The sequence below is a fragment of the Daldinia caldariorum genome (genome assembly GCF_022478825.1).
Source record: "Daldinia caldariorum strain CBS 122874 unplaced genomic scaffold F4812scaffold_10, whole genome shotgun sequence".
In the NCBI taxonomy this organism is placed as follows: domain Eukaryota; kingdom Fungi; phylum Ascomycota; class Sordariomycetes; order Xylariales; family Hypoxylaceae; genus Daldinia; species Daldinia caldariorum.
This window is the reverse complement of record NW_025953046.1, coordinates 423,843-438,786: the sequence shown is the minus strand read 5'-3', so window position 1 is coordinate 438,786 and position 14,944 is coordinate 423,843. Positions and strand designations below refer to the sequence as shown.

Sequence of the window (14,944 nt, the reverse complement as noted above, 5' to 3'; positions counted from 1 at the left end):
CGGGCCCGGCGCCCCCCCCCCCCCCCCCCCCCCCCCGCCCCCCCCCCCCCCCCCCCCCCACTGTTAAGCGAGGAAGAGTAAGGCTAATAATTATTACTGGCCCCCCGTTAATCTTCAAATTCACCATGCGTACCACTTATACGTGCAAGGCTTCGATGGGGGGAGGGGGGGGATCGCGTTATTAGGTAACGAGCGGTGGAATTCATGCTCAGACAGCAAGGGCCATACAGTATGTGATTCTCTTACCACCAGAAAAGCAATATAATAATAGCAGGGTCGGTACCGGAAGCAAAACGGTGTTGGTTAGCTTTGGATGTGTGGCGTATGTAATGGTTGATCGTTTATCTTCCTTTTATTTGCTGATTGTATCTGTATGCTGGTTACAAAACACTTACCTACCTACCTATCACACCGGCGACGGTCAGGGGAAGACGCACGTACTCGCATCTTCACATCAGCACCTGATATTGCCGCTCTGGGTCTTCTTTGCAGCGTGAGGGTGCATTCGAATATATCTGTTATTGTATCTGATACTACCCAACGTAGAAAAGATCCTTAGCAATCGCAATACGACCTTGACGTGTATCGTGGTTGTGCATAAAACAGGTACCTAATTCAACCCTAGTCCCCCAGATAGATCCTCCTTGACTTACTTGATACTTTGTGGCTTGTAAGTTTGCCTTAAATATTGAAAATGCATAGAGGCTGGACTAGGATATAGGATATAGGGATCCTTTGTCAAGTAAGACGTATAAACTACCTTTACCGGTCTTCTTGGGGTGATCCTTGTAAAAGTCGTCAGCTCTCACGCAAACTTACATTAAGTACGATGGTACGATAGGTTAAGTACTGCTCACCAAGAAGCCCGGATCAGGGTAGGTTGTACATAAATGTACATACCTTAAGGTGCAGGTTTTAATAGATCCAGATCTTCAAGTTTCCCGAAACCCCCCACATGACGAAGTGACGAGTGAGAACAGAGCACGCCTCATTTAGCCGGATGCATCAGTGCTCGCCCGCAGATTCGAGAAATCTGTGCTGATGCGGAGAGAGAAGCACGCACGCGCAAATTGGAAACGGTGACGAACTGCGATGGTCGATGGCGCCCCATGATACCGCTGATGATGGGCAGGTGATGCATATTTGGGCTTCTTTCACGTCTATACCTGATCCAAAAGCCGAGAGAGAGGGGGCGTTTGTAAATTCATGTCATGTCATGTTATGCCATGTTACTGTATTGTATAATGCTTCACCTATCTTCGTTGAGTAAAGGGTAGGTATGCACTCCAACCTAATAGGTATTAAGTACCTGTCAAGGAGGTCATTGTACCCTGGTACTCTAACAAGGCTCTCCGATACGATTGGTGCCCGGCATACATCACTGTCGCTTTGCTGACGAGGCATAAGACGAATGGTAATCAACTAACCCATCTGTTGGGTTTGGGTTGATCTACATTAGGAGTTCAGATCTTGGGGCCACGACAAGGGGTGGCACAACGTGGGGGAAGTTTGGTTAATCAATAACTAGATCTTAACTAATATCCTTTTGTTGATATATATTTAGGTACTTACTAAAATACAGGGAGACAACTAATCTGCTTGGTAAAGAAAGGAAAAGACATTATTAATGGATCTACTTTTGGTCGTAGTATTTGCTACCAGCATCACCTCATAAGTCATCTCCTTTATAATGTACTAACCGTGTAATGGTTTTTCTTCCTATTAAGAGAAGTCTTTTTTTTCCTAGTTACTATCTTACGTACCTCGTTATTAAGACGGATTTGTTTGCTAGAAAGTATATGAGATTCCTTTTATAGCACATCGATCCAAGCGCCAAAGTGACACCAACTAGGTACTATATGCACGCCGACTGCGACATGAGAAGGATGTTGTATATAATTGTTCTTGAGTCTTGAAATTATTACTTATAGGTTAGTTTAGTCTTAAGCTTATTCCAATTATGAATATTTTTCTAACTCATTATTGTCTTATTGGGTATATGAAGTATTTACTGCAACTTTGGATAGTTGTTAGTTGCTTCATTAGCTTAAGCAACTTCTTTATAATGTCCCTACTAAGGCATGGATTGACGCAATCTCTACTTCGTATCTTTAATTAGAAAAGGCTTGACATATATCTTGAAGTTAAGATTCAGTTTCTGACAGATTTAGATCGTCTTCTTTATTTCTTCAATTCCTCCATTTTCGGGAAATGACGTGTAAATCAAAGACCCAAGGCTCAGGAAGCTCTCCCATAGTAAATATCCCCCCCCCCCTCCTCCTTCCCCCCGGGCACCGGGCTATTCGGGTCGCCCCATAAAACTCCACCACGCACCGCCCCGGAACCATTCCCAAGTCTTATAAGTCCACTTTACAGGGCCACTTATACCCACTCCTCCCGCTAATAAGCTAAGGGCGACCAATTCTATTTTATTTACCCCTTGTCACCTCACAGGGGTTTACTCACACCCATCATGCAGTCATCAGACCGTGATCATTTAACCTACTGTTCTGGTTTTCTGGTTTCTCCACATACCTCTCTCTTTCTCCAATCTTTTCGTTCTTACTTTGGGGTTTTTCTACATTGGAAACTTCTTCGTGTTCTCTTGCTGGGTATACTAGCCGGGATGCATTCCGCATATATCTAAGACGCTTACTCGAAGAACGCCTTAGTTTACTAATAAGGTAATAACAATAAATGAGTATGTTGGTTACCTGAGTAGTACAAAAGGCTGCTTATTGAGTACTGTGTTGAAGGGTTCGAGGCGCGTCGTTGTTTGAAGTTGTTGTTGCTGCTGCTGCTGAACTCGATATCATGTAGATACTACGAAGTATACAAGTATATAATATGGACCTAGCTTTTCAAAAGGTGCGTGCACTACATACATTGTAAAAATAGCAGGTATGTAATATGATTCTTTCGGTAATCTCCCGTATGCAAACATAAACGTACATACATAGGTTAGGTAGATATGACCCTGGATGCTGTATGAGGTAGTGTGTATGTAGGTACCTAACCTTACTAGCAACCTGAATTGCAAAAGCAGAGAGACATACTATGTAGAGCACAGAGGCAACGCCATCCAGGCCTGTCGCCATGTCTGTTTCTGTATTTGCTTGGCTTCTTCCCCCACTGTTACCAAGAGAGCATCGTATTTGGCCAGGCTCGGGCATGTCAATCCATGTATTGTACTGTACAAGGCCTCAATGACGCCGCCATCCATTAAAACCCCCCTGCTCTAAACACATTCGGGCCTTGAGGATAGCATAGCTCAAAGAGCTTTTCCTTGCCTGTCCAGCCTGTCCGCCCCCTTGATAGCAGACCCCTCGCAAAAAACCCACACGGCTTTCATTACTACCTGAGGTAAATCTACCTATCTTCTCCCGGCTGCATACGCACATCTGTACCCTTTCGTACACACCCGCAAAACCAACTGCTAAAAGGGAAGACAATCTGGTCCTTGCTCATGTCTTAGCACCCGAGCTTATCGTAGAAACGAGGGGCAGGGGCTTGTGAATTCTGCTTCGTGATCCTTGCCATCTGTGTGTTTGGTCTAATTTTTATTTTTATTTTTTTTTCTTTCGTTCCTAGGGACTTTGCTACGACTACAACAACTACGTACAGTATCTTCTCCACAGGCCTTGCCTCTCGCCATCGTTTATATCCCATTTCTTTTTCCCCCGATTTCGCCATTGCTTATTAGCAAGAAGAGACCTGAATAGTTCAACAATAGTAGAAGGTATCCCGTCGCCTCGCTCTGTTTCCGCGCGAGCACCTTAGCCTATAGATCACCCCATCGCAGTCGTTTGAGAGCAGCTTCTATTGCTTATCCCCCCCCTCCGTGGACCACTGCCGCTTGCCGCATGAGCTGTGTGGGAACCACATGGTTTTACGAGCACTTGAACTCCGCCGCATCACTTATCCCTCGCATTAGACTGCCGGCACTCGTGGGTGACGTCCAACTCTAGCTGGTTAATCGCTTCTTACCTAGATTTACAGCGCTCAATGGGCTCCTCTTAAATTGGTTGGTAAACGCCCGTCTAATACGATTTTCTTCACAGTGTGTCGTGCTTTGCGGCTGGGACAAGCAGTGGATAAACATCATATTCCAGCCGCATTTCTAATATTGCAATATCCTGATATCTTCTTTATATTAAACCGACTTTGCACTCTTACGACGATCTTTTACTGATTCTGAAACAGCTTCGGAAGCTAGAGCGAGGCATAATACAAGCAAGTGTAGAGGGCTTCACTACTCGATGTCTCACAACTTTGTAAAAGTGAAAGAGGACATCCGCCGTCCTTTACACGTAACCTTTGCGACTAGTTGACGATCCCGTTTGAATCCAGGACGGGCCTGCTCAGCTCATTAAACTGAAATACGCAAGGCTGTTCAGTTCTGACGCTACGGTATTGCCCTTTCTTTGTTGTTGGCCACCAGACCCATGCTCAGCTCGGCCTAGTTCGCAGCCGCCCACCAGGTTTCTGCATCTAAGTCTAATAGCACACTTATTTGATATCCCGCCCGCCCCAACTAGCCCACCTCCTTAGGAAGCAAGCTCCCGCTGCCGTTACTGAACAAAGAAAGGTCATCCCGTCTGAGACTCAGCCCTCGATGTGCGCTTTGGCTCTCTGACCGGCTTTCCCATATCGACACGGCACTTCCAACCTTCTTAAGCTCGTTTGAGTCTGTTAATACGAAGTACTACACTCTTATCTTGTCAAAACTTCTTTTCTATCCCCACCCTCGCACATATATCAGGCACGCGCTCCATCTCTTCTTGTCTTGTCACAACATATACTAGCTCTGACGGACAATCCTCCTTCGACTGCACTCAACCGCTGTCTTCAATTCCTCTCTATTTTTTTTTCTTCTTCTATCGCTATCAAATTCAGTCTAGTCTTACCGCTCCCCATCTGTGAGACAAACTTCGACACCGCATTTAGGTCGGGAATCGGCGACGTTGTCGAAGAGAATCAGACCGCTTCGTAGATACGAGCAGTGCATGTGATAAATTGACGTTTGTCACTAGAAGGAGGCTCTGCAATTGAACAAGACCTACCGTGGAACCGCGGTGGTGAAAAAAAAAAATATAAACTCTACCGAGGATAGTGATCTACTTTAAATTTCATCTATTTCATACTCCCTCCAACCATGGTACAAGACGCCAACCAACCAAGGGAGCACTTCCCATCACGAACAACATATTGGCCTCACCAGGAAAGATTTCCCATGGAACCAGTCCCAGATGAGAATCGCTTCGCTGACTCTCAAGATATACGGCGACCTCCTATGGTGAGTGAGATAGTCACATTTTCTTCACATTTTCTTAGATATACGATATTAAATATAGCATAGGCTATCAACAAAGCGTTGAGCGAATATTGCAACCTCGCAGCTGAATACTATCTCGTCATAGCCATCATAGAAGGAAAGCCTCATGTATTCGCAGCACCAACTATACCAATAAACATATCGAGGTTTTTGGATCTAGAGGCTCTTAGTCGCGAATTACAGCGTGCACGGCCTGGTAAGTTCGACTCGGACTATAATGCGAATAACGTCCAACTAAAATTTAATAATTCAGCTACGAACCCTGGATATACCGAATCGGACTTTAGTTTTGAACCAGAAATTAACCGGTACCCCATGGACCCGGGTAGACGTTGGGCGCAGGAGCGTCGGTATGCACAGCCTATGAGCTTGACGAGTTTTGAAGATGACGGGAACTATAAAGCCCGCAAACGCCCAAGGGCAAGCATGATACGACGCGAGCCCGAAAATTACGACGACGAACCTACGGCATTGTCAAGTCCTTCAAAGAAAGGTCTTACGATCTGTGATGACAAGGCGGTCTGGGCATTTTACGAAGAACGGTTCAAGACGATTCAACAGAGCGCATGTAAATTGATTGCGAAAGCATGGGTAAAGGCCGTCGAACCAAAGAAGCAATCTACGCACCCTTATACAGGTGCAGATGAGAAGGCACCTGATTGGTGGCCGAAGCCTTGGGGGCCGAACAAGGAACAGAGAGTTAGGCACAAGGAGCCCGATCATCTGTACAAACGCGGTAAGGCGGTTGGAAACCGGAGAAAAAGACGAGTTATAACTGACCAATCGTTCTAGAACGGGTTCACCTCCTCAACCATATTCTTCGGATGATAGTCGAGCCGAACCAGAACCAACATCCGAGTATACAAAAGCTATTTCTCAATGTGAGTAAGCTGGAAGAGGTAACGAATGAAGCGCTATCGTCTTTCTTCACGGACAAGGACAACCCAAGCAACATGGCAAAGAAGCCTTACTTGAAGGAAATCTTTAAGGTTGCTCACCTTGAGGAACGGTATAAAGATGGCCAGATTGGTAAGTGGTCCAAAGTTGGTATGTGTTATTTCGGTGCTAATTACCATCATAGATGGCTCAACCGTAGTCTATGTAATGCCGAATGATCGTGTTAGTCAGGGCTACGTATCTGATACTGAGGATATTACATCTGGGAGAGACGACGGCGAACATATTAACCCAACCTCTAATTCCTCTAACTCGTCTCCACAAAGGGCAAATATGTCACAGACGCTTATAGCTCAGCCACATAGCACCGAGCAGAGTCCCACTGCTCAAATCCCGGGTGATGCATTCGTGGGAGAGATGCCTGTTCGCAGCACGCAATACTCCCAACCGGGTTTAAACGCCGAAATAGGCACTGAGCGGCAGACCTTTGTGGAAGCACCCAGTATGTCCAGCCAAACACCCCTTCACCCGCCGACAAACTTAGGCCTTCACGACATGTACACCAGCCCGCACGATTCGAGCAGACGATCCTCTATGTTCACCACACCGTCGGAATATACAAGCCCGGCAACCCCGACCATATATCAGCCGTGGCAAACGGGCTCGGCGCCACCGAGTAACCAGTCGGCTTATACTTTTCCGCAGCAGACTGGGAACACCCACCAACCTTTCGTCGGTCACACAGGGGTTCCGATGACTCAAAATCAGCAGTATATCGGCACGTCATTCGACGGGTTAGCAAGAGGGGGCCACGATACACAGCATGGCGGGATGATTCGGGCACTCCCTCAACCTACCTTTCCAAACTATATGCCTCACGAGTCAGGGCCTATTCCGGGGCCAAGTGCTAAAGGCGATACGCTTCCTCGGCATCCTACGCAGTAAGTTCACCGCTAGTCGACGGAGGCATTTGTAGCCTTGTCAACTAGCTGCGTTGGTGGCCGGTCTTCATATTGAAGATTCGTCCCCCTATCTAACGTCGACGTTACGTCGAGGTAATAATTGAAGGCAACTTATTAATTGTCTATGTTCTGTGAACCACGGCATATGCGCGGTGCAACCCTAGATGGGTTGATTGGTTCACCTTAGCTTGAGAGCCGAGAGTTTTGGGTTTAAGTCAACGCATATTATTGACTACCTACCTACCTAATCTAACCTTAGGTACCTCCTAAGCTACCTTGAGACTTAATACAGAGTGGCCTTACTAGATGATAGAGGCCCGAATGCTATGCATTTCAAACACTCTAACATCCCTTTTGAATATCGGATCATACAGCCTAGTGGCGACGAGCGAACCGTATAACCACAACCGCCACCAAGATTTTCTTCTCGCATGAGCACATGAGGCGGATACCAATGTCTTTCTAATCTCACAGAGGGTTTCGGCATGACTGGTCTAGCAGTTTGCATCTATCTATTTTATTCATATTTCCAAGCTTGGTCAGGCCTCGTCACTTTTTCTACTGTCGATACCTTTTCTCCGCGAGCATCATGCGACAAAAACATAACTCACCGATGAAACAAGATACTTGGAGCCCAAGCTATAGTGAAGCATCAAAGGTGTGGCAATCGATCGACGAGACGTTACTCGGACTTTAAAGGGGGCGGCTTCGATTCTTTCGCAGACTGATATACCGGAACACGAGTTGGTCTACATCTTCTATTTGCATAGCTCGGGCGGCATACAGTTTTACAACAAGTCGGAAGAGGAGCAAACGGAGTGGTTCTTTTTTATATTACTAGCACTCTTCACCCCACCGGATTCAGTCTTTGATCGCATGGTGAAGTAATATGGAGGTTTATTTTTTTTCGGCCCTGGCACGAGCGATGGTGGCAGTTGTCTATTCTTGTCCTCGTGTTACTACAATTCTTTTTTTTCTCTAAGTCGAAATCACGCCGTCACGATCATTAGGTTTATTTTATCCTTCTTTTTTTTTCTTTAAAAAAACGAAAAGTGTTTTAACGTGTAACTAGCCAACAGCGGAGGATTATCCTTCGCTTTCCTTTCCTTTTGTTTCTTTTATCTGCTGTATTGATATTCTGAATCGACGAGGGGGAGGGCGAAGGAGGGCGAAAAATGGGGGGAGACTCAGCTTGGTGAGCGGTACCAAGGCTGGGCTGGCTCGCTTGGTAAATTGTTTTGTGCCTGTTCTTTCTAGAGAGCTTGGTTAAAGGGAGGGAGGGAACTTAGGCGAGTTGGGACATGTGATGCACGTGTCGACGTCTAGATATTCCTCACTAGGATGTAATTGACATGAGTGAGCACTTCAAGCGACAGACACCTTTGCGCTATACTATCTTCAGACTTCGGATTTGTTTCTCATCCCTTGTTAGGACATGGCGGGCAAAAGACGATGGATGTCCCAACCCCCAATATCCCTCTTGTGATTCGGTCGGCGTAAAGCTCCAGTGTTCAACAGTACCTGAACCAATATGATTAAGTGCTTACCCTTCCCACAGTGTCAACCATACTCAAGGTTGGTATGGCAGGTTAATTCCCTTCCTTGACAAACTAGTAGACGCAGCTAGGCATATCTGCAGACTACAAGACTATTTAGTTCTCCAACTGTACCTAGTAAGTATGGTAAGAATAATTGGATACCTGTAGACGGAGTGTTTAGCTATAATAGGCATCTATACCCTCAGGTTCCACTCACACGGGTAAAGGCCCGTCCCGTTTTTTTGGTTCCCGTTGTTGAAAGTAGAAGTACGGATCCATATTTGGATGTAAGATGTATAGTATATCCAGTATATGGATATCATTATCGGATTAAGCTTTAGGAGATCTCTTGTATTAGGTTAGGTTAGATAGGTATTTTACATATTTGACCCGAGCCAGTACCAGAAATGCACTTTACACGCTTAAATTATGCTATAAAACTGCATGTGCATATGTACGGTACGCACAGAAACCCAAACCTGTCTCTTCTGGATCTCCAAATCTGTTCGATTTCTGAAAAGTGACACGAAAAAAACAGACGGCTGACCCGCAGACCCGACAAAAAAAAAAGGGCCATAACCCCTGACGAGAATTTTACAATCTGATACGATCCTAACCTAGGAACCGGGACCGAACCAATTCGGGATCGTCGTTCAACGTACCCACCAAACCCAAGTAAAAAAAAACGTGCACGCCAAGATGATAAAACCATATCAAAGTTCAAGGTGTCGCTGAAAGACGAGAGCGGTGAGACGGTGGGACAATAGGATTTCGTACATACAAAAGGCAATTCTAATGTGGGCTAACCTAGCATCAATGTACCTGTAAGATGTAAGAAAATCTGACCAATCTTAAAGGATTACTCACACGTACGCAAGATAAAGCAGGGCCGGCAGTAGATGATGCATAACATAGTCCAAGTAAGGGTCGGTAATAAGGATATTCTTATACCGATATCCTACAGGTCATATCTCACAAGAGCAGGGGGGGATGGATAACATGGTTGGTGACAGCACCGTCGGAACGGTTGTCGAGTAAAGGAGATCGTCGTCTTTCTTTTCGTCCCTCTTCTCCCACAACAACATAAACACGCAATATGCAATCAGCTCTTTCGGTTTCTTACGTCGGTTCTATGTCTGGTCTATATGGGGTTGCCATATGTCTAGGTCGCTCGATGCTGGCCCACATACAGATCTATGCCAGCCATGCCAGTAGTACAATGCCGAATCGTGTATGGAGCATCCATCAACCTGCGGGCTTGCGTCAGACTTACCAGATACAGCTGGGGATTCGACATCTAGGAAGAAAACCCCCCTTGCCCCCTTGTGCTTTTCGTCTTCGTCCAAACGTCATGATCAGCGGAATTTAGCGGCGTAGGAGGCTTTAGGCAAAATACGTTAGGTTAAGGTAGTTAGAAGGGAATAAACAGTGTTATAGTCTTCTAACTCCATACTAATTCCATCTAATAGACCTTCGCTAGGATACAATTGTTTGGCACAGGTACCGTGACGTAATAGTACATCCATAAACACATCACATTGCGATGGGAGGGCGAGTTCGTTGGCCGTTGGCTACCTAGACCTATTAGCTGGTCCCGGAGACCAGGTTCCTGTACTACCAAGAACAAAGGAGAATACGGAGTCTCTTTTGGGTTGTGTTTATTAGCTGCCGGTACCTGTCAGCTCTAAACTTACCATTTACTGAATAACTAGGGGCTCTTCTAGAACATCTAGGAAGTTCGCTCAAGGTTTCAGATAGATTTGGATACCAACATACACATCCGATGATCGTAGATTCGGATGTTGCCAAAGGGAAAACATCCTGTATATTTTCGCAGTTTGAGGTAGCAAAGCGCCAGCGCTCTCTGTCTCACTCTCCCACTAATAACCGCTACCCTAATCCCGTCCTCGATCCATATCAATACAGGCATGGGATGGGATGGGACTAGACTATTCACTCCATCCGGGCCCTTATCCCTGACCTCCTCGCGTTTCTGACCCCCACGCTATCCGTAAGTACCAACCCATTCGGAAGATCAACGCTGTTAGACGCGCAGAAAACTGCACGTCTTTCAATAACCGACAATCGACCTAGCTCTTACTGTTGCAGGGCCCGCCAAGGCCTGTCAATAAGAAACATGATCCCAACATATGCAACATACCCAGTCCCGTGGCCGTAGACTCGTTCGAGGGTTGCATACAGCTTGCATAGACCGATCTTGGAGCATGTAATGTAGCAAAAAAGGTACGCGAGATACCATTGCCCCGGGGATTATGTGCAAAGATATCTACCTGGTATGCATAAGGAGGCCCCTTGTTAATCGCCGTTCATCAATGCCCATCTTCCTTCTATTGGGAAATCTAGAATCTCGCCTTCCTTGCACGGTCTTATTCCCCAGGGTTAGGTACCTAGGTAGGTAAGCAATGGCATTAAATTCGGCAAATCATGTATGGATCTTCGCTTTCGCAGTCGCCGCTGACGAGGTGCCTATTTGCACACGCAGATTTGTTGAAGCATATCTTACTCCTTTATGGACTCTTCAGAGGGCGTATTGGGACCTTTTCCGATGGTAATTCTGCTTGCTTAATGCCGCTTCTTTTCCAGACCAACGGACGTCTTAAAAAGAAATAATAGATTTTCCATTGAACTTTGACACATATATGTACCTAACCTAAGATACCTTAGTAATATATAAACTTGACCTAAGATAAACCATCTCGCATGTTGGCTTATGTTCATTCGCGTCCTGTTTCGTAGTAAATGGCCATCAGGTATGCAGCCATGTTTCACAGCACTTTACGCTCTTCCTAAACGGTGCTGATATGATACTGAGAGCGTTCTCTGATAAAGCAGCTTCATAGTTCGCAACAACAACAATAATATAAGGCTGCGGGAATAGGGTAGTCTATCCAAGATGCGCTCCAGAACATCAGTTCTACCATAGTATTTAGCATCGCAGTGCTCAAGTAAAATGTGAAAGACCTATTTTTATTTTTATTTTTATTTTATTTATTTATTTTTCCTCTCAGAAGTGCCAGTCTTCTGTCACAGGAAATCCGTAGTTCATCCCAGTAGCTTATTGATATGCCTCGTTCTTAATATAGAAAAGTTGATAATCGCACGTCTATGTATATCTTATCAAGGTATTCCCAAGTAAACAAAAGAGCAGTAAAGAAATCGCCTGAAAGATATAACTCATAAGCTCAACAATTTACTTGTAGTTATGCTAACCATACGTTAACACTAATCAAAGGGCTTACTTGTACGCCACACGCGCTGCCCTCGCATTGGAATTCAGGCCCTCTCTCCCGCAACTACTCTTCCCATGCTTAGTGATACGGTAGAGGATGACTATTAGGCTTGTAAGAACCCTATGATACTCAGTAATAGGAACATTGACCCGGGGGTGCCCTAAAGATCCATCTCTACGCACACATGGTTATCTTTAACTAGGAGTTCGCACAGAATCACCCTCGCAGCTTTGCAAGGAATTGATCAGATACAGTATGTCACTAGGCGAGCGGCATATTGCGGTAGGAGAGAGGAATCATCTACACCGTCAACACGGCGTGCTCCGTTTGACATGTTGATGTCTGTCCATATCTGCGTTCGAGATATCTCCTCCTATTAGGTTCTAGCTCTCGTACGAGTTGAGCTTGGCAAGCAAAAGTGTTCTAGAAGCTTGAAGCCTGTGCTTTTGGACGACATAGCGCCGGAATATTATCTCAGGTCCGAGTTAAGCGGTGGGAAAGGTGCATTTCAGGGGTACCATCTCTCTAATATAAAATCTAACAGGGTAGCATTCTCTAGAAGAGCTTTGAAAAAGACTCTTTTCGCACCTAGGGGCTAAAGCCTGATACTGAGGATAGCATATGAAATCGTATGATACACTCACCACGTGTATATCCAGGGTCGGATAAGAACGGGGCAGACGCGCCAACGTCCTAACTTTGTACAGTATCTAATATTCGGTAGGCCTGGATACATCCAGTATACAAAATGTTACAATCCTAACCCGATGACCCGTAACCGAGCATGCTAAATCCCATTCCCCAGGGGGATAAGCGTCAAAAGACACCTTTTCCCGCGAGGTTGCGAGGAGATCAACTGATCCGCCATCTCCATATCCCCGGCAACCATCGACGGGTCAGGCACGGTCGTGTACCGCGAGTAGACGTCTCTCAGCAAGGTTTTCATCTCGGCAAGCGCCAGACTATGATACGATTCTTTAGCGAATTTCCCCCTACGCGCAGGTCGTATAATAACCAAGGTACCTAGGTAGGTAGCTAAGGTCGGTTTAAGAGTAACTTACTGCTTTCCGATGCAACCTCTCCCGCCGCTAGCGAAAGCGAAGAATAGCCGTTTTCGGTCAAGCTCCCTAGCCTCTTGCAGCCAGCGGTCCGGGTCGAACGTATCGGGCTGCGGAAACACGGTCTCGTCGATGCGGTGGGTGGAGTACGCCTGGCAGCTCACGATCGTTCCCTCGGGGACGTAGTAACCGTCGATGGTGCGGCCGCCGGAGGGGACGTACCGCGGGAGAGACATAGGAATCGCCGGGAAGCAACGGAGGCCCTCCATCACGACGGCGTCCAGGTAAGGTAGCTTATCAAACGCCACGTCGGGGTTGGCGCGAAGCTCTGCCTGGAGGCGCTGTTGGACGTAGAACGACCTAGGCTGGGAGATCTCCCACATGAGAAAACACAGAGCGTCGCCGGTGGTGTCGATCCCCGCGACCATGTGGTCGAGGCACTCGGCTGCCATGTCGATATGCTCCATCTCGTAGTTCTTATCTTGCATGCGGCTCAGGAGGGTGAACTGCGCGGGACCAGTTCTCGCGCTGGCGGACATGACTAAGTCGTCTGCTAGGGGCGTCTTCCGTGGCTTGGCGAACAAAGACAGAACGCTGCCGATCATCTTGTGCAAGGTCGGGTTGTAGTATTCGACCAGACGGTCTACCCTCCATTAGCTCTAGCAGAGAAATGGGTACCTAAGATACCTGGTTTCAAGGACATAACTGACTTTGAAGACTATCATCAAAAGTCACCTGCTTCATGACTTCCTCGTCCTTAGGGTTCCGTAGGGAATCAGATCCGTAAGGATGGAAAAGATGATGTGTCGCACAATCGAACGCATAGTCGTGTAGACCTGGGTTACCTCATTAGTGAATTCCCCTTAAAAAGAAACTCTCTACCATAGCCATACAAATCTAGCATCTAGTTAGTATTTCTTCACATATTATCCATCAGCGTCTGTGAAGTTTCTCTTACGAATATATCGATGCTTCCACCAGAAAATCTTGAGCATCTCTCTACGAATCGTTTCGACCGTTCTACGATTCCGTGCAATGACTCCGATTTCAGAATATTGGTATTTGCATATCGGTCTGCAAGTATTCGTTTCCGCTTGGCATGCTGAACACTTGTAAGAATGTCTCCTGACAAAATGTGAGAATTAGCTGGTTGGGAAACTTACGTCCTCTTTTTTCAGGGTACTGAACATAGTCCTATGCGATCTCTCATGAGCTTATCTGTTCAACCTTGGTGGGACATGTAACTAAGGATTCCCCCGACAATTCCATCGTCGAAGCCGTCTCTTACCTTCGACCATATATAGTGAAGAGATTATAAAATTCGGTCTTATCATAGCCGCTTCCTCCCGAACCATAGATCTCTTTCACGCCTTCGAGGGACGCAAATGATACTTCGTTCGGAGCTATCCGCACAACAGGGCCATATCTCTTATGGAGGCTATGGACATATCTCGTGCGGTGAGCATGGAATTCGTGGTACTTCAGGACCCATGAACTAAATAAGGAGACCCTCGGGCCGGGAAGGGTTCGCAGGGGAGATATGATACATCGCCAGATATATAAAATGCTTAATGCGAAGCACGTGATAGCTAGTACAAAGGGATTAAGGAGAAGCATCTTGAATGATACCTTATACGACTATCTTTCCCTCTGGCAAGATTAGCGTAGACATTTAAGGTACTCCATACGTTCTTCAACAGAAAGATGAAGTTTGATAGTTCGAACTGATATCCTCTATCAAGTACGTAGGTAGGTACATAATAAGGTTACCCCATGAAACCCTACCTAAGGTAGCTCGGGTCACTTATCGCTGGTGGGGTTGGCATGATGATAACCTAGGTAAGTGAGGGGACATTACCTAGTGAGGAGATAGGGGTGTTGAGGAGGGGAGATGCGAAGAGCG

The 14,944-nt window shown here is 46.2% G+C and overlaps 3 protein-coding genes across 3 annotated transcripts; 1 reads left to right on the top strand and 2 right to left on the bottom strand.

Moving 5' to 3' along the window:
- Nucleotides 1-2,754: 2,754 nt before the first annotated feature.
- On the bottom strand, nucleotides 2,755-3,137 carry F4812DRAFT_49630 (uncharacterized protein). The gene has a single exon (XM_047939138.1). It carries the CDS (start codon nucleotides 3,096-3,098, stop codon nucleotides 2,862-2,864), a length of 237 nt encoding a protein of 78 aa, XP_047789427.1. The 5' UTR covers nucleotides 3,099-3,137; the 3' UTR covers nucleotides 2,755-2,861.
- A 2,361-nt stretch (nucleotides 3,138-5,498) lies between these two features.
- On the top strand, nucleotides 5,499-7,327 carry F4812DRAFT_49596 (uncharacterized protein). Its single transcript, XM_047939137.1, has 4 exons — nucleotides 5,499-5,531; nucleotides 5,589-6,071; nucleotides 6,128-6,364; nucleotides 6,417-7,327. The coding sequence occupies exons 2-4, from the start codon at nucleotides 5,651-5,653 to the stop codon at nucleotides 7,175-7,177; spliced, it is 1,419 nt and encodes a 472-aa protein (XP_047789426.1). The 5' UTR covers nucleotides 5,499-5,531; nucleotides 5,589-5,650; the 3' UTR covers nucleotides 7,178-7,327.
- A 4,971-nt stretch (nucleotides 7,328-12,298) lies between these two features.
- F4812DRAFT_49459 (cytochrome P450 3A13) lies at nucleotides 12,299-14,933 on the bottom strand. Its single transcript, XM_047939136.1, has 7 exons — nucleotides 14,330-14,933; nucleotides 14,205-14,235; nucleotides 14,000-14,143; nucleotides 13,935-13,938; nucleotides 13,752-13,877; nucleotides 13,045-13,684; nucleotides 12,299-12,945 (listed from the first exon to the last, which is right to left on the bottom strand). Exons 1-7 carry the CDS (start codon nucleotides 14,656-14,658, stop codon nucleotides 12,771-12,773), a joined length of 1,449 nt encoding a protein of 482 aa, XP_047789425.1. The 5' UTR covers nucleotides 14,659-14,933; the 3' UTR covers nucleotides 12,299-12,770.
- Between the last annotated feature and the right edge of the window lie 11 nt (nucleotides 14,934-14,944).

Coding starts and splice junctions, on each gene's coding strand:
- F4812DRAFT_49630 (XM_047939138.1), bottom strand. CDS start 3,098: ATGGCGACAGGCCTGGATGGCGTTGCCTCTGTGCTCTACATAGTATGT.
- F4812DRAFT_49596 (XM_047939137.1), top strand. CDS start 5,651: ATGGACCCGGGTAGACGTTGGGCGCAGGAGCGTCGGTATGCACAGCCT. Junction 6,072..6,127: donor CGATCATCTGTACAAACGCG/GTAAGGCGGTTG, acceptor CAATCGTTCTAG/AACGGGTTCACCTCCTCAAC. Junction 6,365..6,416: donor GTATAAAGATGGCCAGATTG/GTAAGTGGTCCA, acceptor TTACCATCATAG/ATGGCTCAACCGTAGTCTAT.
- F4812DRAFT_49459 (XM_047939136.1), bottom strand. CDS start 14,658: ATGCTTCTCCTTAATCCCTTTGTACTAGCTATCACGTGCTTCGCATTA. Junction 14,236..14,329: donor TTCACTATATATGGTCGAAG/GTAAGAGACGGC, acceptor GAGATCGCATAG/GACTATGTTCAGTACCCTGA. Junction 14,144..14,204: donor GTACCCTGAAAAAAGAGGAC/GTAAGTTTCCCA, acceptor ACAAGTGTTCAG/CATGCCAAGCGGAAACGAAT.